Below are 26,249 nucleotides of genomic sequence, written 5' to 3'. Positions count from 1 at the left end.
CTCCAAGAGACTTTTTTGTAGGTATTGGAGAGTTACATGAGTATACCGATTTTCATACATGTACATGAAACGTAGCTCGAGGCGCACACCGTTGAACGTGTATAGGTGGCGCTGTTGAGCCATTTTGCCACACCCACTTCTGAAACCCATATCAGACGTAAATTTTCGCCAGTTCTGAGGTGTGTGCAAAGTTTCATGACTTTTCGAGCATGTTTAGGCCCTCAAAAATCCGATTCATTTTGGAGAAGAAGAATAATAATAATAATTAAAGCTGCAAGCAGCGATGAACGGGCCCTCGCACCCGGGCTCACCGCCATCGTGTGGCTTTAGTAAAAAGGTGAACGGTTGAGAAATATGCATTTAAACTCATAAATATAAGTGCAATATATCAAAGTTTATTCCATATGTGTGCCAATCTTCCTTTTGCCAGCAGGTGGCGCTATCATTATAGTGGAATATTGGCCTTTCAGATGTGTATCAGGGCAGGACTTTCTGTCGAACATGTGAGGTTTGGGGAGGATTGGACAGTTTAATGCCTGAGTTATAACACTCTATTTCATGGCGAACATCGAAATTGTGTCAGGCGCATGGACACGCCTTTAACGAAACTCAAGATCTTGCAATTTAACATCGCAACAGGCTTTAGATTACACTGACCACAAAAAATACATTAATGTCAAAAGATTTTCTAGGAGTAGTTTGTCGCAGTGTAAAACATGTGACTTCCATGTTGCCAGCTAGGTGGCGCTATGACTATAAACTCTGAATATGGGCATGTAGATCTGTTAAGTGACAGAGTTTATCATAAACATGTGAAGTTTGGGGCAGATTGGACATGATGTCATTTGTAGTTGTCCAGATGTGTACAGCTAACCTTTTTCATGGCGAACAACATCGAAATTTGTCAGGACCGCCATGGTCACGCCCTTTAACGAAACCTCAATTCCTTCGCAATTTAACATGGCAAAGGGCTTTAGATTACACTGACCAAGTTTGGTGTTGATCTGAATAAATCTCTAGGAGGAGTTCGTTAAAATACAACCCCTGAAAATGACAAAAACAACACCAATTTTGCAGGGAAAATTAAAAATAACCGACTTCCTGTTGGGATTCGGGTTTCGTACCAAGAGACTTTTTTGTAGCTATTGGTGTGTTACATATGTTTACCGATTTTCGTACATGTATATGACATGTAGCTCGAGGCGCACTCCATTGAAAATGTATAGGTGGCGCTATCGAGCCATTTTGCCACACCCAATGGAATATTAGCCTCCAGATGTGTTCAGGTCAGTACTCTTATCAACATTTGAAGTTTGGGCAAGATCTGATATTTTATGACTGAGTTACAACAACTTCTACTCCCATGGCGAGACATCGAACTTTGACATGGCGCCATGGACACGCCCTTTAACGAAAACTCAAGATCTTCTCAATTTAACATCGTACAGGCCTTTAGATTAGACTGACGACAAAAAAGACATTGATGTCAAAAATTTCTAGGAGTAGTTTGTCGCAGCGTAAAATATGTCACTTCCTGTTGCCAATAGGTGGCGCTATGACTATAACTGAATATGGTCATGTCAAACTGTTCAGGACAGGAGTCTCATCAAACATGTGAAGTTTGGGGCAGATTGGTCATTGTATGTCTGAGTTATAGCAACTTCCTGTTTCATGGCGAATCATCGAAATTCGCCAGGCCGCCACACACAGGCCCTTTAACGAAAACTCAAAAGCTTCGCAATTTAACATCGCAAAGGCCTTTAGATTAGGCATACCAAATTTGGTGTTGATCTGAATTAATCTCTAGGAGGAGTTCGTTAAAATACAACGCATGGAAATGACAAAAATGACACAAAATTTGCTCATAATATTAGAAATAACCGACTTCCTGTTGGGTTTCGGATTTTGCTCCAAGAGACTTTTTTGTAGGTATTGGAGAGTTACATGTGTATACCGATTTTCATACATGTACATGAAACGTAGCTCGAGGCGCACACCGTTGAACGTGTATAGGTGGCGCTGTTGAGCCATTTTGCCACACCCACTTCTGAAACCCATATCAGACGTAAATTTTCGCCAGTTCTGAAGTGTGTGCAAAGTTTCATGACTTTTCGAGCATGTTTAGGCCCTCAAAAATGCGATTCATCTTAGAGAAGAAGAAGAATAATAATAATAATTAAAGCTGCAAGCAGCGATGAACGGGCCCTCGCACCCGGGCTGACCAGCAGCGAGTGGCTTTAGTTAATAGGTGAACGGTGAGAAATATGCGTTTAAACTCATAAATATAAGTAGAATATATCAATGTTTATTCCATATATGTGCCAATCTTCCTGTTGCCAGCAGGTGGCGCTATCATTATAATGGAATATTGGCCTTCAGATGTGTTCAAGGCAGGACCCTTATCACACAAGTGAAGTTTGGGCAAGATCGGACATTTTATGCCAGAGTTATAACAACATCCTATTTCATAGCGAAACATCGAAATTTGTCAGGCCGCCATGGACACGCCCTTTAACGAAACCTCAAGATCTTCGCAATTTAAGATCGCAAAAGGCTTTAGATTACACTGACCAAGTTTGGTGTTGATCTGAATAAATCTCTAGGAGGAGTTTGTTAAAGTACAACCCCTGAAAATGGCCAAAACAACACTAATTTTGCAGAGAAAATTCTAAATAACTGACTTCCTGTTGGGATTCGGATTTCGTACCAGAGACTTTTTCGTAGATATTGGTGTGTTACATGTGTGTACCGATTTTTGTACATGTACGTGAAACATAGCTCGAGGCGCACTCCGTTTAAAGTGTATATGCACTCCGTTGAAAGTGTATAGGTGGAGCTATCGAGCTATTTTGCCACACTCGATGGAATATTGGCCTTCAGATCTGTTTAGGCCAGGACCCTTATCACACAAGTGAAATTTGGGCAAGATCGGACATTTTATGCCTGAGTTATGACATCTTTTATTCCCATGGCGAGACATCGAACTTCATCACGGCGCCATGGACACACCTTTTAACCAAAACTCAAGATCTTCACAACTAAACATCACACAGGTCTTTAGATTAGACTGACCACAAAAAAGACATTGATGTCATAAAATTTCTAGGAGTAGTTTGTCGCAGTGTAAAATATGTTACTTCCTGTTGCCAATAGGTGGCGCTATGACTATAACTGAATATTGGCATGTAGATCTGTTCAGGTCAAGAGTCTTATCCAACATGTGAAGTTTGGGGCAGATTGGACATTGTATGTCTGTGTTACAGCAACTTCCTTTTTCATGGCGAAACATCGAAATTTGTCAGGCCGCCATGGACCCGCCCTTTAACGAAACCTCAAATAATTCGCAATTTATTATCGCAAAGGGCTTTAGATTACACTGACCAAGTTTGGTGTTGATCTGAATAAATCTCTAGGAGGAGTTCGTTAAAGTACAACCCCTGAAAATGGCAAAAACAACACCAATTTTGAATGGAAAATTCTAAATAACCGACTTCCTGTTGGGATCCGGATTTCGTACCAAAATACTTTTTTGTAGGTATTGGAGTGTTACATGTGTGTACCAATTTTTGTACATGTACGTGAAACATAGCTCGAGGCGCACTCCGTTGAAAGTGTATAGGTGGCGCTATAGAGCGATTCTGCCACACCTGGTGGAATTTTGGCCTTCAGATCTGTTCAGGCCAGGACTCTTATCACACATGTGAAGTTTGGGGAAGATCGAATATTTTATGCCTGAGTTATAACATCTTTTATTCCCATGGCGAGACATCAAACTTCGTGGCGGCGCCATGAACACGCCTTCTAACGAAAACTCAAGATCTTCACAACTGAACATCGCACAGGCCTTTAGATTAGACTGACCACAAAAAAGACATTGATGTCATAAAATTTCTAGGAGTAGTTTGTCGCAGCGTAAAATATGTCACTTCCTGTTGCCAATAGGTGGCGCTATGACTAAAACTGAATATGGGCATGTCAATCTGTTCAAGTTCGGAGTCTCATCAAACATGTGAAGTTTGGGGCAGATTGGACATTGTATGTGTGAGTTATAGCAACTTCATTTTTCATGGCGAATCATCGATATTCGCCATGCCGCCACGGACACGCCCTTCAACGAAAACTCAAGATCTTCGCAATTTAACATCGCAAAGGCCTTTAGATTAGGCATACCAAATTTGGTGTTGATTTGAAGAACTCTCTAGGAGGAGTTCGTTAAAATACAACACATGGAAATGACCAAAATTACACAAAATATGCTCATAATATTAAAAATAACCGACTTCCTGTTGGGTTTAGAATTTCGCTCCAGGAGTCTTTTTTGTAGGTATTGGTGTGTTACATATGTGTGCCAATTTTCGTGCATGTACGTGAAACATAGCTGGAAGGCTGTTGATTTTCTTGGTATAGGTGGCGCTGTCGAGCCATTTTGCCCCACCCTCTTCTGAATCCTATATCAGACGAAAATTTTCACCTGGTTTTACGTGTGTGCAAAGTTTCATGACTTTTTGAGCATGTTTAAGCCCTCAAAAATGCGATTCATTCGGGAGAAGAAGAAGAAGAAGAAGAAGAAGAATAATAATAATTAAAGCTGCAAGCAGCGATGAACGGGCCCTCGCACCCGGGCTCACCGCCATCGTGTTGCTTTAGTAAAAAGGTGAACGTTGAGAAATATGCATTTAATGTCCTAAATATAAGTGGAATATATCAAAGTATATCCCATATATGTGCCAATCTTACCGTTGCCAGCAGGTGGCGCTATCATTATAATGGAATATTGGCCTTCAGATGTGTTCAGGCCAGGACTCTTATCGAACATGTGAAGTTTGGGGAAGATTGAACATTTTATGCTTGAGTTACAACAACTTCTCTTGCTGTGGCAAGACATCAAATTTTGTCATGGCGCCATGGAAACGGCCTTTAACAAAAACTCAAGATCTCCAAAAGTTAACATTGCACAGGCCTTTAGATTAGACTGACCACAAAATATATGTTAATCTCAAAAAAATTATAGGAGTAGTTTGTTGCAGCGTAAAACATGTCACTTCCTGTTGCCAATAGGTGGCGCTATGACTATAACTGAATGTGGGCATGTAGATCTGTTAAGGGCAGAAGTTTTATCTAACATGTGAAGTTTGGGGCAGATTGGACATTGTATGTCTGAGTTACAGCAACTTCCTTTTTCATGGCGAAACATCGAAATTTGTCAGGCCACCATGGACACGCCCTTTAACGAAATCTAAAGATCTTCGCAATTTAACATCGCAAAGGGCTTAAGATTACACTGACCAGGTTTGGTGTTGATCTGAATAAATCTCTAGGAGGAGTTCGTTAAAGTACAACCCCTGAAAATGGCAAAAACAATGCCAATATTGCAGAGAAAATTCTAAATAACCGACTTCCTGTTGGGATTCGGATTTCGTACCAAGATACTTTTTTTTAGGTATTGGTGTGTTACATGTGTATACCGATTTTTGTACATGTACATGAAACATAGCTCGAGGCGCACTCTGTTTAAAGTGTATAGGTGGCGCTATCGAGCCATTTTGCCACACCTGATGGAATTTTGGCCTTCAGATGTGTTCAGGCCAGGACTCTTATCACACATGTGAAGTTTGGGGAAGATCGGACATTTTATGCCTGAGTTATAACATCTTTTATTCCCATGGCGAGACATCGAACTTCATGACGGCGCCATGGACACGCCTTTTAACGAAAACTCAAGATCTTCACAACTTAACATCGCACAGGGCTTTAGATTAGACTGACCACAAAAAATACATTGATGTCATAAAATTTCTAGGAGTAGTTCATCGCAGTGTAAAATATGTCACTTCCTGTTGCCAATAGGTGGCGCTATGACTATAACTGAATATGGGCATGTCAATCTGTTCAGGTCAGGACTCTCATCAAACATGTGAAGTTTGGGGCAGATTGGTCATTGTATGTCTGAGTTATAGCAACTTCCTGTTTCATGGCGAATCATCGAAATTCGCCAGGCCGCCACGGACACGCCCATTAACGAAAACTCAAAAGCTTCGCAATTTAACATCGCAAAGGCCTTCAGATTAGGCAAGCCAAATTTGGTGTTGATCTGAATGAATCTCTAGGAGGAGTTCGTTAAAATACAACGCATGGAAATGACAAAAATGACACAAAATTTGCTCATAATATTAGTAATAACCGACTTCCTGTTGGGTTTCGGATTTTGCTCCAAGAGACTTTTTTGTAGGTATTGGAGAGTTACATGTGTATACCGATTTTCATACATGTACATGAAACGTAGCTCGAGGCGCACACCGTTGAACGTGTATAGGTGGCGCTGTTGAGCCATTTTGCCACACCCACTTCTGAAACCCATATCAGACGTAAATTTTCGCCAGTTCTGAGGTGTGTGCAAAGTTTCATGACTTTTCGAGCATGTTTAGGCCCTCAAAAATGCGATTCATTTTGGAGAAGAAGAATAATAATAATAATAATAATAATAATAATAATAATAATAAACGGAGCAATTCCAAGAGGGTCCTCACACCATCGGTGCTCGGGCCCTAATTAAAGCTGCAAGCAGCGATGAACGGGCCCTCGCACCCGGGCTCACCGCCATCGTGTTGCTTTAGTAAAAAGGTGAACGTTGAGAAATATGCATTTAATGTCCTTAATATAAGTGGAATATATCAAAGTATATCCCACATATGTGCCAATCTTACCGTTGCCAGCAGGTGGCGCTATCATTATAATGGAATATTGGCCTTCAGATGTGTTCAGGCCAGGACTCTTATCAAACATTTGAAGTTTGGGGAAGATTGAACATTTTATGCTTGAGTTACAACAACTTCTCTTGCTGTGGCAAGACATCAAATTTTGTCATGGCGCCATGGAAACGCCCTTTAACAAAAACTCAAGATCTCCAAAAGTTAACATTGCACAGGCCTTTAGATTAGATTGACCACAAAATATATGTTAATCTCAAAAAAATTATAGGAGTAGTTTTTCGCAGCGTAAAACATGTCACTTCCTGTTGCCAATAGGTGGCGCTATGACTATAACTGAATGTGGGCATGTAGATCTGTCAAGGGCAGACGTTTTATCTAACATGTGAAGTTTGGGGCAGATTGGACATTGTATGTCTGAGTTAAAGCAACTTCCTTTTTCATGGCGAAACATCGAAATTTGTCAGGCCACCATGGACACGCCCTTTAACGAAATCTAAAGATCTTCGCAATTTAACATCGCAAAGGGCTTAAGATTACACTGACCAGGTTTGGTGTTGATCTGAATAAATCTTTAGGAGGAGTTCGTTAAAGTACAACCCCTGAAAATGGCAAAAACAGCGCCAATTTTGCAGAGAAAATTCTAAATAACCGACTTCCTGTTGGGATTCGGATTTCGTACCAAGAGACTTTTTTGTAGGTATTGGTGTGTTACATGTGTATACCGATTTTTGTACATGTACGTGAAACATAGCTCGAGGCGCACTCTGTTGAAAGTGTATAGGTGGCGCTATCGAGCCATTTTGCCACTACTGATGGAATTTTGGCCTTCAGATGTGTTCAGGCCAGGACTCTTATCACACATGTGAAGTTTGGGGAAGATCAGACATTTTATGCCTGAGTTATAACATCTTTTATTCCCAAGGCGAGACATCGAACTTCGTGACGGCGCCATGGACACGCCTTTTAACGAAAACTCAAGATCTTCACAATTTAACATCGCACAGGCCTTTAGATTAGACTGACCACAAAAAAAAATTGATGTCATAAAATTTTTAGGAGTAGTTCATCGCAGTGTAAAATATGTCACTTCCTGTTGCCAATAGGTGGCGCTATGACTATAACTGAATATGGGCATGTCAATCTGTTCATGTTAGGAGACTCATCAAACATGTGAAGTGTGGGGCAGATTGGTCATTGTATGTCTGAGTTATAGCAACTTCCTGTTTCATGGCGAATCATCGAAATTCGCCAGGCCGCCACGGACACGCCCATTAACGAAAACTCAAAAGCTTCGCAATTTAACATCGCAAAGGCCTTCAGATTAGGCATACCAAATTTAGTGTTGATCTGAATGAATCTCTAGGAGGAGTTCGTTAAAATACAACGCATGGAAATGACAAAAATGACAAAAAATTTGCTCATAATATTAGTAATAACCGACTTCCTGTTGGGTTTCGGATTTTGCTCCAAGAGACTTTTTTGTAGGTATTGGAGAGTTACATGTGTATACCGATTTTCATACATGTACATGAAACGTAGCTCGAGGCGCACACCGTTGAACGTGTATAGGTGGCGCTGTTGAGCCATTTTGCCACACCCACTTCTGAAACCCATATCAGACGTAAATTTTCGCCAGTTCTGAGGTGTGTGCAAAGTTTCATGACTTTTCGAGCATGTTTAGGCCCTCAAAAATGCGATTCATTTTGGAGAAGAAGAATAATAATAATAATAATAATAATAATAATAATAATAATAATAATAATAATAATAATAATAAACGGAGCAATTCCAAGAGGGTCCTCACACCATCGGTGCTCGGGCCCTAATAATAATAATAATAATAAACGGAGCAATTCCAAGAGGGTCCTCACACCATCGGTGCTCGGGCCCTAATAATACATTTTATTTAAAGGCGCCTTTCATGGCACTCAAGGACACCTTACACAATTCATTAAAAAAAAAGACATTACTCAATCAAACTAGTACAACAACAAACATTCAATTACATAAAAACCTGCCTAAACAGATATGTTTTAAGACGAGATTTAAAAACTGAGAGACTAGAACTGTTGCGAACTTCTACAGGAAGAGAGTTCCATAAATGGGGAGCAGCAAAGCCAAAAGCTCGTGACCCCAGAGAAGTTGTCCGAGTGCATGGCTGAACAAGTGTAAATGCAGAAGCAGATCTTAGAGTGCGGGAAGGAGTGTGTATATGAAGAAGATCATGGAGATATGAAGGAGCCAGATTGTTAAGTGCTTTGTAAGTTAAAAGTAAAATTTTAAAATTCACACGGAATTTAACCGGGAGCCAATGCAGCTTCTGTAAAACAGGAGAAATGTGTTCAAAAGTGGAAGTTTTGGTAATGACTCGAGCTGCAGCATTCTGTACTAACTGTAATTTATGAAGAGATTTGGAAGGAAGCCCATAGAACAATGCATTACAATAGTCGATTCTTGATGTTACAAGAGCATGCACAAGCGTAGCAGTACTCCTGAGTGAAAGGACAGGGCGCAGACGACTTATATTGCGAATATGGAAAAATGCAGAACGGGTAACACTATTTATGTGAGATTCAAAAGACAAAGTTGTGTCAAAAATGACACCTAAACTTTTGACCTGATTCGATAGAGGAACAGAACAGTTATTTATTTCCAGAGAAGAAATATTCGACTTACTTATTGTATTTTTTGAACCAACAAGAAGAATTTCTGTTTTACTGCTGTTCAATTGTAGAAAATTACTTGAAAACCAATCTTTTAATTCACTTAGGCACTCACCAAGAGCAGAAGAGGGAAACTTAGAAGATGGTTTAGAATACAGGTAAAGTTGGGTGTCGTCAGCATAACAATGAAAGTGGATATCATATTTCCTAAAAATGCTGCCAATAGGTAAAAGATAAATAATAAACAAAAGAGGTCCTAAAACAGAGCCCTGGGGAACACCAGTGACAACATAAGTGGGTTTTGATTTAAACTGTTTAAGTTGTACAAATTGAATGTGATCTGTAAGATAAGAACCAAACCAGCTTAAAGCCATACCAGTAATTCCAATAGATTCCAGCCTGCTCAAAAGTATAGGATGTGAAATGGTGTCAAATGCTGCACTAAGGTCAAGAAGTATAAGTATTGATAGAAGACCAGCATCAGCCGCTAGTAATAGATCATTAGAAATCTTTACAAGTGCAGTTTCAACACTGTGAAAAGCACGAAACCCTGATTGTAACTGCTCATATAAATTATTGCAAGAGAGATGTTCACGGAGCTGATGAGCAACAATTTTTTCCAGGATTTTTGACAGAAACGGTAGATTTGAAATAGGTCGAAAATTAGCAAAATTCTTTGTGTCTGTCCCAGGTTTCTTAAGAATAGGCGTTATAACAGCAGTTTTAAGTGCAGTAGGGACAGTGCCAGTAAGAAGTGATGCATGCATAATATCAGTTATTAAAGAGGAAAGAAATGATAAACCAGCTTTAACCAAGTGAGTTGGTAATGGATCCAATTGACAGGTGACAGATTTAGATTTTTGTACAATGGAACAAATGTCCTCAACTGTTGGAATTTTAAAAACAGAAAATGAAAATAAGGGAGATGGCGCAAAGCTAGAATGAGTTTTGTTCCGATCAGGGTTTGGTGAAACCAATTGCTGATGGATGTGTTCAATTTTCTTATTAAAAAAAGAGCATAAATGCTTCACACAATTCTGTAGAGTTTATATCCCCGTTAGAACACTCAGGTGGCTTTAAAATAGTGTTAATCACAGAGAATAAAGATTTTTGGTTTCCTACACCAGATCCAATTAAACCTGCATAATAATCTGATTTCGCTGTGGAAAGAGCAGTTTTATAAACTTGCATGTGATCAGCATACAAATCTTTATGAACTACAAGTCCAGTCTTGGAGTACAAGCGTTCTAATCGACGTCCTTTGACTTTTAGCAGACGAAGATCCGATGTAAACCAGGGTGCAGAGTTGACAAACGAAACATTCCTGGTTTTCAATGGAGCACAAGTGTCGAGGATCATTTGAAGATCGTCATTATAATGCTGGATTAAATCTTCAAGATTCCCTGAAAGGTCTTTGTGGGGAAGTGTGGACAAACATTCCCCAAGGATTGAGGGATCAATGTTCTTAATATTACGAAATGTGATTGTACGACTCAAATTAGGCTTGAACACAGATAAAGAAACATTAAAAGACACCAGCAAGTGGTCTGACAGTGATAAGTCAGAAGTAGTGCAATTTCCAGGAATCACACATGAACAGCAGACTAAATCTAGAGTATGACCTTTTGAATGAGTTGGGACATTGATAAATTGCTGTAGTCCAAAACTATCTAGGCATGATAAAAACTCTCTAGAACATGAATTTTCTGTATTATCCACATGGATATTAAAATCACCAACCAAAACCACGTTTGGAGACAATGAACAAAGAGAAGTTAAAAATGTTGAAAATTCCTGTTGGAATACAGAATTGGCCTTCGGAGGCCTGTAAACAATAGCTATGATAGTTGGTACAAATCCATTGATTTGCAAAGCAACAGATTCATAGGAAGTATAGTCAGTTTCAGGAAGAGCTGTAACTTTCCATTTTTCCTTATATAGTACTGCAAGCCCCCTGCCACGGCCAACAGTGCGTGGTTTACAGATAAAAGCATATCCAGGAGGAACAGAATGGTTCAAATGATAAAAGTCATTACTTTTTTGCCAAGTCTCAGTCAGACATAGAAAGTCGAACTTACGATCAAAAAGCAGATCATTCACGAAAGGACCTTTATCAGAGATTGATCGAATATTCCATAATCCAAATGAAAGATCGTTCTTACCATCGATAGTAGTGATCGTCTTAGTTGGCTTGACTAAGACACTGTGATCAATAGTCCGAACATGTTTCCTTGGAGGACGAGGGCTCGTGGACCAAATGGAAGGAATTCCACTTGGAGAGACAACCTTAAAACTCTTAAAACTCCGGCGAGATCCACGATGAACATATTTACGGCGTGGTATAAAAGCAATATCCTGATGTAGGTTTAAAGCAGACGGAGGCTCGCCGTAGTGTACGCGTAGCTGCAACAAGTCCGCTACCGAGTATTGATAGAGCGGATACACAGGATGAAAGATTGAGCAAAGGACAATCCACACAATTGAAATCCAGATAGTCAGTTCAACGATCATCATTTCCGCAGCTGAAGGAAAATAGAAGAAAAGCCCGGCAGCCGCGAACCAAATCGACAGGTGAGCAGGAATCCAGCAATGCCAGACAGAACACCGGCAACAGTCTCAGGTCAGGTAACAGCAAAATCTCAGTGAATCTTGGTGAATCCAAAATCGTGCACCAACATCCAACAAAATGTATGTATTTCAGGCAGGTGAATAAAACACAGTGAATAAAAAAAAAAAAACGTAAACAACGTTAATATCGTTCAAAGTTCCTCAGAGCAGCGGCTGCTAACAGCGCCAGCGTTCGCTCACAAAGTTCCAAACAAATCCATTTCAGAAATTTCAAAAACAGTTTCTGAGCAACACACAGCAGTGATTTATTACTGAATGTATCAGCTGTTTGAACATATTGACTGATTAATTTATTCTGTGACATACTCATTAAGTGATTTGCCACCGTCTATAGCCTACTGACGCATTTAGTTTGAAATTCATATTCGTTATATTTTGCCATCATATTATTTCAGCTTCTGTGAATTCTGTTTTAAGTGATTTTAATTTGACTGGAAACAGTTCCATATTGTCTTATTATGAATGTTTTTATTGATTTTTAAAGGCAAATACATTTCAGGAGTGTTAGTTTGATTTTGGTGAAATGTTATGACACATGCAATGATGCAAATAACCATAGCCTAAGTTATTTGTAGACCTATAAATCTATATGGTGACACTATACAATAAGATTTCATTGATGTTAGCCATTGTATTCACTAACATGAGCATACAATGAATCATACATTTGTTGCAATATTCAAAGTTTGATTTTATTAATGTATTAGTAAATAAATGCTGCAGAAGTATTGTTCATTCTTAGTTCATGACATGTTAACCCTCTGGAGTCTAAGGGTATTTTTGGGGCCTGGAGAAGTTTTGTCATGCCCTGACATTTGTGCTTTTTTCAGTTTCTTATAAATATCTAAATGGGTAAAGTCTAATCTCACTGTAATCAGCACAAATATGATATAAAATATAATAATATGTGAAATGCATGTATGTACATGATTGTGTTTTTGAGAAAAAAAATATTATGCGTGGTTAGTGAAAAACTAAAAATGTTAAAACACTTGAAAAGGCCATAAAACACATAAAGAACAATGGTTCCCGGGATTTTTGAGAACTAGAGCTTGTAGCCTAGAATTTGTCTTTCTAAATTATGTGAAAATCATCTTGTTTACTCATTCACAGAAAACAATATATTGATTTAAATTTTCTAAGACACTTTTTGTTGGTAAAAGTCATATGCGAGTAGGCGTCAACTATCATGAATATCATTGTGATTTACACCTGAGAAGACAAAGGCCTGCATAATGAGCTGCATAATGAGCCTTTCAGTCAGCTGTGTCACTGTGAGTGAGGAGTTACAAGAAAGAATGTGAGAACAAAATAAATGTATATAATTTTATGTTTGTAGTTTATTAAGAATATATTTAATTATCCCACAACATAATTTAATATCCACTTGGGGGAGCAGTTAAACAGTTTATTAGAAACAATCAAAGCTGACTTTCAAACAAATTGTTTGGCATCATTACTGCAGTCACACAATCCTTCAGAAATCCTTTTAACAATCTTATTTTCTAAAAAAAAAAAAAATGTATTGTTATTATTATTATCATTATTATTAATATAGCTGAGAATATTTTTCTGGGTTTTTAGGGGGAATAAATTGAAAGAAAAGCATTGTTTTTACATTTGTTACAGTTACCTATTTGTTACATTTACATTATTTACATCATGCTTTTGAATGGTATTGTATTGTATATTGTTATTGAAACTTCATAATGTTTCACTTGATTATACATTTAGTCAGGAATTATAGTTTGGAAAAAGTATTTGGAAAAAGTCTAACTAGTAAAATGTTTACACGTTATGTGAAAACTAGTACAAGTATATAAATAAATAAAAAGAGACTTACTCATGTTTATGATCTCTGCTGAATAAAGTGCTTCATTCTTTTTTTTCTGAGGAAATCCATTTCTCAAATCCTCAACCACATCACATCTTTTTGGGGTGATTTATGTCTTATTCCTCTCATCGCGAAGCAAACAGTAAAATAAAAAAACTTGAAGAACAGTCTGCCTGCTTTTTCTTCTGTGTGGGTGTATTCAAGCCGCGGGCTTCAGTTTGAATCTGAATAGCGCGTTAAGCGCGGGGGCGTGGTCACATTAGATATAATGAAGGGAGACATGAAAAACAGACTTCCCGTTGTTTTCATATGGATTACTTTATCACAGAATATTTGTTTTCGGCTGCACTTGTTTAGTTTAAAAATAGACATGTCAATGTCAACTAATCAACTAATGTTAACTAATGAACCTTATTGTTACCATTTATATAAATGTATCTATATACAATAAAACCATAATACCAACTACCAATAGGAGGTTTCTGGCTGACAGCAAAAATGTGTTGCTTATGTCACAATATGAGTTAAATCCGGCCCTGTGCATGATACAGATTTTTGTTGACAAATGGGTTTAGAACAGTTATTTAATAAACAACTAAACTGAACGATTATGCCCATCTATCTGCTTGACTGTCCATTTTATTGATCGGAGAGCATATCACTGAATATCACTAATAATCTTTAGCCAGCAAGTATCGCTATATTGACATTAACAAATATATGAAATGGCTCATACACCATGTTTACCAATGAGAGAATTAAATCTTCTGCTGAAATATTTTCATGACTTATGCTACAAATGATTTTATACTGACAGATATTCCCAAACCAGCTCTGACTGTGCAGCCACTGAGTTCATTGTTTACTGGAGACTCAGTTACTCTGAGATGTGAGGTGGATCAGTCATGGGATGGATGGGAGTTTCTCTGGAGTAAAAACTCAAACACTGAATCTACTGAAGCTTCAATTAAAACAATCTATTCAGTGAAAGTCTCTGATGGAGGAGAGTACAGGTGCAGAGCACGAAGAGGAGGATATTACACACATTACAGTGAACCAATAACAGTGAATATATATGGCAAGTATTTCCTTATTTGCTTACATACTGCACAAATGATTTCATAACCCTAAATTATTTAATGTAATAGCTATAGAAAACAACACTTCAACTTGATTTAGCATGTATGTTTTGTTTTTAAGTTTTTATGTAAAAACAGCACATTATTTTCATTATAAATTGTTGTCATTACACAGAAAGACCAAAAGCCAAAGTGAGCGTTAAACCTGATCATCGTGTATTCAGAGGAGAGACAGTCACTCTCAGATGTGACATTGATGGTGAAGGAGTCACTAGCTGGCGGTATGTCTGGTATAAATACAGTGCATTCTACAGCTCCAGTGAACTACAGGAACACACATTCAGTTCTGTTACTGAGTCTGACGCAGGTAAATACTCCTGTTATGGAGCAGAGAGAGGAGGATCACGAACATCAGACATCAATGATGAAGTTACACTGACAGTATCAGGTGAGTTTGATCATCTCTTCACATACACACACTCTTTAGATGTTATAAAATGATTGATTTTTCTATTTCAGATAGAGCCCAGGCAGGTTTAAGTGTTTCTCCACAGAAGTGGTTGACTGAAGGAGATTCAGTGACTCTGATCTGTGAGGTTTATGGCTCCTCTACAGGCTGGACATTCAGCTGGTTCACTGTAACTGCTTTATCAGGTAAGATATAATGTGCTTTATGTGGTAACAACACAATTAACTGGCTTTATTCATTGGTTTCATGAGCATGTCTTGGTGCACATAATTTCCATGAGCTTTGCTCTTGCCCTGTTTCAGTTAAACTGAATGCACTGAATTACCCCAACTAAAATAATTAATAAGTGTAAAAACAGCAAAAGTTCCTTAAGGTGAAATCTTCATGAATTCTCATGTTTTGTAGACAACAAATATCATTATCAGCTGCTCTCAGGCAGCAGCAGAGGAGCTGGAGGAAACTACATTGTCAGTTATGCTGCTCTAAAACACACAGGAGTTTATGTGTGCAGAGCAGAGAGAGGAAAACCAGCATATAACACAACCTACAGCAACACACAGCCAGTATGGGTCACTGGTGAGTTTGAACAGGATCAGTTTGAATGAGACAGAACTGAAACAAGAATGAGAGTGTGTTGTATGATACAATGGATGATACATCTAGAGTCATATAAAGATAAATCAGAGTTTTCTTGGTGTTTTGAGATCGTTGATGTACTATGAAATCACACTGTTTCAGAAATTAAAAATTCCTCTCCAATTCGCAACAGAAGAAATAGTCATGGAACACAAATGTTACTGATATTATAAAATTAGTTAATTTTTATCAGTGAACCTTAAGGAAAACAAATTATTATGCCCAACAAAAAATTTAACCCATTTAAAAAGTGAGAGTTCATACTTAAATTATTTTAAAACATTTCTAAAGAGATGTAATTGTCTTCTCAGGTGTTTCTCCTCCAGTCTCTCTGGTCATCAGTCCCAGCAGAACTCAACACTTCACATCTGTCTCTCTCTCTCTGAGCTGTGAGGACCAGAGTAACTCTGATAGATGGAGAGTGAGAAGATACACAGATAGTAGACAGTGGGAAGATTGTTCATCATCAGTGTGGGGATCAGAAACAGGATCTTCATGTACAATCAACTCCACCATCACATCAGACACTGGAGTGTACTGGTGTCAGTCTCAATCTGGAGAGAAATATCACCCTGTTAATATCACTGTACACTGTGAGTCTGTGTGAATTTGTTTCACTGGCAGTTTACAATCAATACATAAAACAGGTTGATTAAACACATGCAGGACGCATCAGTGGGCAAAAAATAAATGAATAAAACAGTCAGTGGGCATGCAGTACAAAAAAATCTATTTTATCATAAAATATAAAACCTTTATTTTTTGTTGTCATATTTTTATATAGTCTTCCTGTTTGCCATCAGCTCATGTTTCCTCTGTTTCTGTAGATGGTGTGATTCTGGAGAGTCCTGTTCATCCTGTGACTGAAGGAGATACTATGACTCTACGCTGTTTATATCAACATTCAACTCCATCAAACCTCAGAGCTGATTTCTATAAAGATGGATCACTCATTCAGAGTCAAACTACAGAGATGATCATCTATAATGTCTCAAAGTCACATGAGGGTTTCTACTACTGCAAACACTCAGAGAGAGGAGAGTCACCCAAGAGCTGGATCTCACTCAAAGGTGAGACTGTAGATCAAAAAACGCTTAACATCAGTTCTTGTATTATTTACAACACTCAACTAATGTTAAAAATGTATGTTTTTCATCTTCAGCAGCCTCAAGATCTGATTATTTAAATCCTGTGATAATTGGAGTCTCTGCAGGACTGACCGTCACATTTTTGATCATTGTCCTATTGGTCCTTTTGTGGTGCTACAGAAACAAGAAAGGTCTTCTGCCATATTAAAATTCAGCACCACATTTCCAGACACTATCTCTGATTCTAAACCTTGTGAGCTGCCATCCTACATCAGTGTAAACTGGTTGTCTGGTGTTAGCTGGTCTGCCAGCTAGCTTTAGAGGGTTTCTGGGTAATTTCCACACAGTCAGGGTCACAGTTTTCATTGCAGTATATTATAAGGAATGTTAAATAAAGATAAATAAAGAGTAATAATAGGACAAATAAATATAAATAGAACAAAAATACAAATTAGTTCTTCAAGTCTAACAGTTGTATCCAGGAACGAAATGTATAAATTATATTTAGAATTACACTTATTAAAGCTAAATACATTATTCAGTCAAAAGCAGATTTGAGCAGAATGCATTTTTTTATTTACTTTATTTTATTCTTTACCGTTAATGACATAAGACATCTTGCACTTTTAGCGTGATTTGGGCATGTGCACATGGAAAACAGCACGGGGGTCAATTAATCAGTTCTTTTCACATCTTAAAGTGCTTGTATGGTTTAACATTTTTGAATGCTTAAACTGAAAATACAAATGCTCTCTAGGTTTTTTTTTTGTTTGTTTGTTTGTTTGTTTATTTTTTATGTTAAGTGGTGAAAAGCATGACCTCTCTCAAAATATGGAGCTTTTTTTTCCCAGTACAGTTTGTAAAGCACTCCAAGTTAGTCATTTATCAGTTTCCATTTCTGTGAGGATATGCCTGTAAAGACAGTAGACAGCGAGGGAGCTTACTATGTATTTACAACCATAATATTGTAAATAAATCAGAGCAGTGTCATTTTCATACTCTCATCACTTTCATGTATGCATGAAAGAGATTTAAAATAAAAATACATTTTCCTCAAAATATTTACATAATCATTTTATGTTTGTCTAGGTGTAAGATCTCAGTCTCCCTCTAGTGTTGGTCAACAGCAGAACAGCAGTCAGACATCAGAGCAGAACCAGAGTGACCCGGGAAACAACACACTGCTGTCTGGTCAGTATTTACCTACAGTATTAATCATAAATAAACATCCATAATATTTACAAGCTGAGATGAAAGACACTCAGGTATAACTTTTAACTAACAGGACTGATCTCACAACTAAATCTATTTTCATTCATCTAAAAGTATCTATTCTAGTATCTATAATTTAGAATGAAGAGAGCATAAAATATTTTTATTTTTAAGTTAGTGTAAACATAAAAAACGAAGTTTTTCTGGATTAAATTCCTAAAATGCATGACATATACACACACACACACAAATCTACTGGAAATTAATTAATTTATTTATTACAGGAACTGCTCATATTTATGATTCTGTTGATGCAACCATTAAGAAAGACATAAGTACAGGTAACTTATGCAATTTAAAGTATTTAATGTCATATTTTATTGAAACAAGTTATTTTCTATAGAAATTGGAAATCAAAATTATCTCTGTGATATTTGCAGAGATGATCAAGATAAAGTGTCTTATTAATTTCTCTATTTTTCATTGTAGACAGTAAAATTGGGCCTAATGATCTCACCTATGCTGAGATTGAACACAAATCTACTAAAAAACAGATGGAAAAGAAAGAAAACAAAGGTAAACAGAGTTAATTTGGTTTAACGTAATCATATTTAAATAAAATAATTATCCATCTATTTCATATCACTGTTGGAGACACATAACTACTACTGATATTAACTGTTGGCATCTTCAAGGGAAAAACACTGAGAGTTGTGACATCGTTTACTCTAAACTGAAGTTGGAAATGGATCAAGGTGAATGTAAAACTAAAAACATCAACCACACTTCACAAGACATCTGAATCTACTAGTATAATTAGGAAGCTAAGAATAAAATGGAATCCTGTATATAGAAACAACAACATAAAAAGTGCATTCTGAATTAATGTATGTATTTTCAGGTGCTGGATCTGGTGATGTGACGTATGCTCAGGTTAAATAAATGCCTGGAGGAGAAACTTTCAATCCAAGGGTACTGATGAGTTTAGGTTGAGAAGGGCTAGAGAATGACCAGGATCATCAATGCTTTATCATCTTTGTGTTATTGAGCACTTGATGGCAATGTATTTAACAATACTTAATATATATGAGTGATGCTTCCTTCATGTGCTGATTAAAGGAAACAGAACATTTTCATTTATTTCTGCACAGTATAAAAATATGACCCAATGTTTTGTTGATATGAATTTTCCCAGGTGTTTTACCCATATTTTGAATTTAAATTTGCATTCCATTGCTTTGCTTGTGTTATTATGTGTGTGTGTGTGTGTGTGTGTGTGTGTGTGTGTGTGTGTGTGTGTGTGTGTGTGTGTGTGTGTGTGTGTGCGCGCACGTGCGTGCGTGCATGTGTGTTAAATATTGCAGTTTAGATGTTTTTGATGTAGTTGGACTGTAGGTTTACTTTGGGCATTTGGAACCAAAGCTTGCATCTTTACAACTGTAATTGTCTGTGTGTACTTATGATTTATATTAGCTGTGTTTTAAAAATAAACATATATTAAACATACATTAAACGGTGTGTTTACACTGGAGTGGACTGAGTGGAGCAGAGTGGGCATTTTTCAATTGATTCCTATGAAAGTCATTGCTCACACAGTGAATTATGATATTGACAGTGGAATGGAGAAAGTGTTGAGAACGTCCAGAATTCGAGAAATGCTCAACTTCATGCAAATGAGGAGTGAAAAATACCGTCCAGCAGAAAATACCTGGAGGTTCAGGTACAACATTTGTCATGAACTTTTAAAATAAGTTTCTGATGGAAAAATAAATCATAAATAATTTTTCAACAAAACATCAATATATAAATTATATTTTATGAGTAATCAACATTGATTTTTGATTCAGTTGTTGCTGACTTGGCCACTAAAAAAGTATTTTGCCTTTGAATTTTTGAAACCGATCCTTCTTTCTTTCCACTTATTTAGTGTTTACTCAACAACCCTTATAAAATATCAGCAATTGCTGAAATAATGAGGACTTATTTATGAGGATGAATATTTATTTTATGAAGATGAATATGTCATATTTTCTGTTATGTTAATATGTTCCATCCAGTCTGATAATTCTACATTGTCTATGGCAATGCTTCTATCAGGCCGCATATCCATGTAACTGAAACTGTGTTAATTTCATGTCTCATGTCACACTGTGCTCTTTCTTTTCATACAGACACAGCTGCTACCATCTTGCAGTTTTCTCAGTTATCGATTGTTGGGTAAATGAGCTCAACGTAAAGGGAGAGGAGAGATGTCACTTCTCAGTGATTCATCTCACTTCATTCACTTCCTTCACATCTTGCTTTTTTTCTCATAACATCAGCAGCTCCCCTGCGCCTATGAAGAGGAGCGCAAGTGTTAACGTTCTCCCTCTGGCCCTGCTTCTGGTCCTCAGGCCACCATGATGGTCTTTATATTGTTTATTTCTTTACACCTTATAAGATTTTTTTCATGATCTTGTATTTGTTATTTGATGCTATTGGTGCTTTTCCACTACACAGTACCAGCTCAACTCGACTCACCTTTGTTTGGTTTTCCACTGTGTAAAAGTTTTACCTGTACCTGCTTGTACTTTATTATTGTAATACAGAGAAACCTTTACAGCATTAAGGCTCAGTGATGTTTGTCTGCTTGAGATCCATAACCACATGAACTGTAATTTGTCAGCATGTATATTTCTTAGTGTAAATCTCATGACTAGCTGCACTGCAATGCTCTGTAGATTAAAAAAAAAAAAATTACAGGCTGCTTGTGTTGTAAATAACGGACCAGTTTGTTTTGAAATATTATTAAAGAAATTCTTGCAATGTCTTAATGTGTGACCTGTACAAAAAGAGCAAAAGAACCTTGACCTCTTATTACAGGCAGTCAAGTTTTAACAGGGGCGCTGGAATGGTGCATGTGAGCTTCTCTTCACACTGTATGTGGCGAATATGGCATCATGGCACCATCAACTAGAAATGCGTCTAAGTTTATTTTTTATAAAGTACTTCCTCTTTCACCCTCCTCACTCTCTCTGTTGACTCACGTCTGCTGAGGAAAGAAAGCAATAGTGATTCCCCCCCAACTGTTTCTCTTTTAAGAGCACTAAAAGAATCATTTGAATCTATAAGTAGCTACATTTTAAGAGCAATATCGTAATGGGGAAAGTCATGGCCTAGTGGTTAAAGAGTTTGACTCCTAACCCTAAAGTTGTGGGTTTGAGTCTCGGGCTGGCAATACCATGAATGAGGTGCTGTTGAGCAAGGCACCGAACCTCCAACTGCTCCCTGGCTGCCCACTGTGTGTGTGTGTGTTCACTGCTATGTGTGTGTGTGCACTTTGGGTGGGTTAAATTAGAGTATGAATTCTGAGTATGGGTCACCATACTTGGCTGTATGTCACTTCACTTCATTTTAATTACATTTATATTTCAGCAAAGTCTCAGCACCATCAAGTGTGAGATGGAGATGAGAGATTAGATCTGTGGGTTAGTTTGGTCTGTTTCAGCTCAGTGTCACTAACCAGTGTGAGAGGTCAGCAGCTGTTCACTGGTTTGTACATTTCAAACGCAGGCTTTAACACAGTCTGTGTCTTTAACTTCTCATAATTGGTCAGTATGGAGCTCGGTCAACTTCCTCTTGTGCTCTGTGAGTATTATTTTACCTGTGTGTGTTTCAGTGGATTTTGATTTCTCTTATATTATGAAAATTATACATTGTTTCGTGTTCTTGGATTTTTCTTTGAAAATTCCTCTCAACATTTCAAATCCTTCAGAGCATGTAGGAGATTGTGATGGGAAAATATGAGATGAGAGGGAAAATTATAATTCAGTGCTTTTGTGTTTTCTCACAAAACATTTCATTCTCTTGCAAAAGTTTCTTAGGGAAAGGCAAAAATGCTGTCGGCAAACCAGATGTTTTCTCCCATTTCATATTTAATCCATCATCATGTCCCTTTTGGGGCTTCATAGTAAATACATCGGGCAGAACCTGATTTTACCAAGAGACATGTTCCTGGGAAAACATCTTTGTTGACCCTGGAACAACATTGTGATTAACCAATCAGATTTGAAGAACAAGTTTATAGATTTTTTGAAGTTTACGCTTACAATCACTGTTAGGTGCTTGTACATCAGTGTCATTCATCTATCATTTCCTCTGATTTTAAGGATCACTCGTGGTTAAGGTTAGGTTTAGGTGTAGGGATATGGTCAAGACTACATTTTTTGAGTAAAATGTTGTTCCAGGGTCAACAAAATATGTTGACCTAGGAACACATCTAACTCAGCAATATCAAGACGTGCAATACATCCCTAGTTCATGATATATTAATTTTTAGCAGCATCAAATGACTTCTTTAAAAATTTGAGGATACCCTTGTTCTTAAATTGCATCTTAACTTTTGTGATCATATTTTAAACCAATCATCATCAACTATATAGGCACCACTAGCAAATTAGAAGAACTTTTTTTTTCTGAAACTGAGAAATATTTGAGTGTACAATTATGGTGTTGGACAAGAGAAAAAAGAATATACCGATGTATTTGTATGTGTTTGATGTATAATACACATTTTATCAGCTCCATATTCACACTGTAGTGGGTTTTTCTCTTTGTGTTTTTAGTGTTGATTTCAAATATCCACTCTGGACACACTGAAGGTGAGCGAATTTGATTCATATATTTAATCTCATATGTGTGATTTTACACTAACTGATTTAAACTGCCTGAGAAAAGGAGTTCAACCTCATATAAAATGATCAGAACAACTCAGTATTTCATTTAAACTCCTCAGTATGACAAATGAAAATGCTTTTTCTGAAATGTAAGCACATTTAATTTTTTTCTGTGTTTTAGACCATATTTTTTACTATGTTCTCATTTTTCATGATAATGAAATGACTATTTTCTCTTTTTTATTGTTACTTTGGTAGTACATTTGAACTATTGCCATCTTAATTCATAATTTTATATTGCCTAATCCACAGGGAGTAATCAAATACATCTCAATTCATATTTTGATAATATTTTAATGTTTAATTTTTATTTCTGAAATTTTAAATTTTGCAAATCCAATGGTTGGATGGTCTATGTGTTAATAAACCAGAGGAAATGAGCCTGACAGATCAGTGATCACTGACTGCATCGCTAGATGAATCAGTTCATCTCTTTGCATTGCAGACTAAATAAAAGAACTAAAATCAGTTTAAATTCACACATGCATCAGATAACAGCTCAACTACCATTAGCATAATTAACAGTGAGTTCACAGCAAGTACTTATTCTCACATAATGAACTGTTCTGAGAGCTCAATGAAAGTGATTCATAAAACACTGAATGAGTGGCTATAATAAATATAGGGGAATTGATTTGTACTTTTATTATTTGTTTCATTGGTTTGTATAATTGGACGTAACCTTTTACAGAAAATGTTATTCTATTGATACAGTGAGTATTTTATGTTAACAGGTATGCTCCAATTACTTTCATTGTAAATGTCTCACTGTAACCCAGAAATTATTATTATTATTTAATTAATTATTTTATTATTTTTTTTAAGAAAAGGGGGGACAAGTGGAAATCATTTTTGTGGTTATAAACATTATGCCACAAGCTGATATTAACTGTCTTAACTGAACCTGTAATATAACATGTTATTAATGAGTGATTTCCTAATTTAAGTTTCCAGAGCAGTTTTAAGTGTTTCTCCACAGAAGTGGTTGACTGAAGGAGATCCAGTGACTCTGATCTGTGAGGTTAACAGCTTCTCTACAGACTGGACATTCAGCTGGTTCACTCTAACTGCATCAGGTAAGATATAATGTGCTTTAGGTGAAGTGGAAAGAAGATGACATGACACGTTCACATTTTAACTTTCTACAGACTACGACAATCATTTTCAGCTGCTCTCAGACAGCAGCAGAGGAGCTGGAGGAAACTACACTGTCAGTTCTGCTGCTCTAAAACACACAGGAGTTTATGTGTGCAGAGCGGAGATAGAAAAAACAGCCTATAAAACAACCTACAGCAACACACAGCCAGTATGGATCACTGGTGAGTATAAAAAGAACTTAAATGATTAGATCTTTAATAAAGATCATTTTAATGCACAATATTGAAACATTACAGCTGTAATTGTCTTCTCAGGTGTTTCTCCTCTAGTCTCTCTGATCATCAGTCCCAACAGAACTCAACACTTCACATCTGACTCTTTCTCTCTGATCTGTGAGGACCAGAGAAACTCTGATAGATGGAGAGTGAGAAGTTACACAGACCATTATGGGATGGAAGATTGTTCTTCTGACTGGACATCACAAGTACATACATGTACATTCGTCTCCATCACCACATCAAACACTGGAGTGTACTGGTGTCTGTCTGAATCTGGAGAGAACTCTCATCCTGTTAATATTACTGTACACTGTGAGTCTGTGTTTATTAATTCCACTGGCTGTTTATAGTCAAAGCAATCAGGATGATTGTAAAGAAATATGGAATGAAATTTGTGTGTGCAAAAACCTGAACTATTAGATAAAAATCAACAATGTCAGTAATCAAAAGAAGGGTCCAATCACAAATCTATAATATGAAAAAAAAAAAAAAACTTCCCCACAACTTCTCATGAGGTAATGAGGCAAGTGATTCTATATATTAAGTTTCACTGGGCTCTCTAACAAAACAGATGTCAAAAGCTTGTAAATGGTTTAACAGGCATTTTCCCAGCTTATTCAGTTTAAAGTACCTTCCGTCAGATCAGCGAATGTACGAGTCACCTCAAAATATGACATTACAAATGATGGTGACATTTGTAATGTCAAATTTTGAGGTGACTTGTCCATTCTGAATGATTACTCAATCTGAAATCTGTACACAGATTTAAAATTTGTAAGGTGTGCGCATACAACTGAATTCACCTTGTACAGTTTTTAACAGTGGCTGGAATAATGTGTTATATAATATTGTTTATATATAATATATAATATATAATATAATATTTTTATTCGTACAGTAACTAAGTAATATTGTTAACATGATGTATTTTGAAGCAGTTAAGATAACAACTTGCTGTATAGTTGATTGACTTAACATTTTAATCTACATTATTTACAAATAACACTTATTCCTATTCAAACTGTTATGCTAGTAAAAAGCCATAAAGTTTTGGTTTTTAAAACCTCCAAAAGTCTGAAATGGATGTTGGTCAATAAAAAGGCATCAGAAAACAAAATGCATGCTTCACATGAAGCTGTATTTCTAATTGTTTATGCTGTTGCGCTGAGTGAGATGACAGAAATAATCCCAAGCACCCTAGTGTCATGGGGGCAACATTTGCAATGAGAAATATCACAAGAATCTAGTTTCTTCGAATAAAGTCACCATGTGTTGTCTATATTTTCAGACTATTTTTAAACAGTTAATTTTATCTCTGTTCTGTAGATGGTGTGATTCTGGAGAGTCCTGTTCATCCTGTGACTGAAGGAGATACTCTGACTCTACGCTGTTTATATCAACATTCAACTCCACCAAACCTCAGAGCTGATTTCTATAAAGATGGATCACTCATCCAGAGTCAAACTACAGAGATGATCATCTCTACTGTCTCAAAGTCACATGAGGGTTTCTACTACTGCAAACACTCAGAGAGAGGAGAGTCACCCAAGAGCTGGATCTCAGTCAGAGGTGAGAGTCAGTAGAAACTGTGATCTGATTTATTTCTTCTTATGCTCTCTTTCAGATATAGTACATGATAAAGTTCTTGTGTGTCTGTTTTTCAGTGTTTCATTCAGAATCTCAGATCTCTGTCCTCCACACACTCAGTTCTGTTCTGGCAGTTTTTCCATATCTGCTAGTGACAGTCGTGCTGATTTTCAAATGCTTAACCTTAACCTTAATCCATGAGGTGCAAGAAAGCTATAATATTTTGTGATTTGCAAATATGTTAAAAATGTA

General features: G+C 37.0%; 2 protein-coding genes across 3 annotated transcripts in view; both read left to right on the top strand.

Moving 5' to 3' along the window:
* LOC113054440 (Fc receptor-like protein 5) overlaps positions 1-19,921 on the top strand; it is a 32,692-nt gene extending 12,771 nt beyond the window's left edge. Inside the window, exons 2-12 of the mRNA XM_026220003.1 lie at positions 15,090-15,362; positions 15,434-15,568; positions 15,789-15,959; positions 16,331-16,612; positions 16,847-17,089; positions 17,182-17,298; positions 18,197-18,298; positions 18,604-18,660; positions 18,809-18,895; positions 19,015-19,074; positions 19,221-19,921. Coding sequence (XP_026075788.1) covers positions 15,090-15,362; positions 15,434-15,568; positions 15,789-15,959; positions 16,331-16,612; positions 16,847-17,089; positions 17,182-17,298; positions 18,197-18,298; positions 18,604-18,660; positions 18,809-18,895; positions 19,015-19,074; positions 19,221-19,261 — 1,568 coding nt within the window. The 3' untranslated portion in view covers positions 19,262-19,921. The remainder of the gene's footprint in view (positions 1-15,089; positions 15,363-15,433; positions 15,569-15,788; positions 15,960-16,330; positions 16,613-16,846; positions 17,090-17,181; positions 17,299-18,196; positions 18,299-18,603; positions 18,661-18,808; positions 18,896-19,014; positions 19,075-19,220) is intronic.
* A 1,908-nt stretch (positions 19,922-21,829) lies between these two features.
* LOC113051022 (Fc receptor-like protein 5) overlaps positions 21,830-26,249 on the top strand; it is a 53,391-nt gene continuing 48,971 nt past the window's right edge. For both annotated transcript variants that reach the window (XM_026214622.1, XM_026214614.1), the window contains exons 1-6: positions 21,830-21,946; positions 22,924-22,959; positions 23,982-24,110; positions 24,183-24,353; positions 24,447-24,722; positions 25,737-25,979. In XM_026214622.1, the coding sequence (XP_026070407.1) occupies positions 21,916-21,946; positions 22,924-22,959; positions 23,982-24,110; positions 24,183-24,353; positions 24,447-24,722; positions 25,737-25,979 (886 nt within the window). In that variant the 5' untranslated portion in view covers positions 21,830-21,915. The remainder of the gene's footprint in view (positions 21,947-22,923; positions 22,960-23,981; positions 24,111-24,182; positions 24,354-24,446; positions 24,723-25,736; positions 25,980-26,249) is intronic.

This window comes from Carassius auratus, chromosome 3 (assembly GCF_003368295.1).
Source record: "Carassius auratus strain Wakin chromosome 3, ASM336829v1, whole genome shotgun sequence".
NCBI lineage: Eukaryota > Metazoa > Chordata > Actinopteri > Cypriniformes > Cyprinidae > Carassius > Carassius auratus.
The sequence above is the reverse complement of the archived record's forward strand: the minus strand, read 5'-3'. Positions and strand labels throughout refer to the sequence as shown.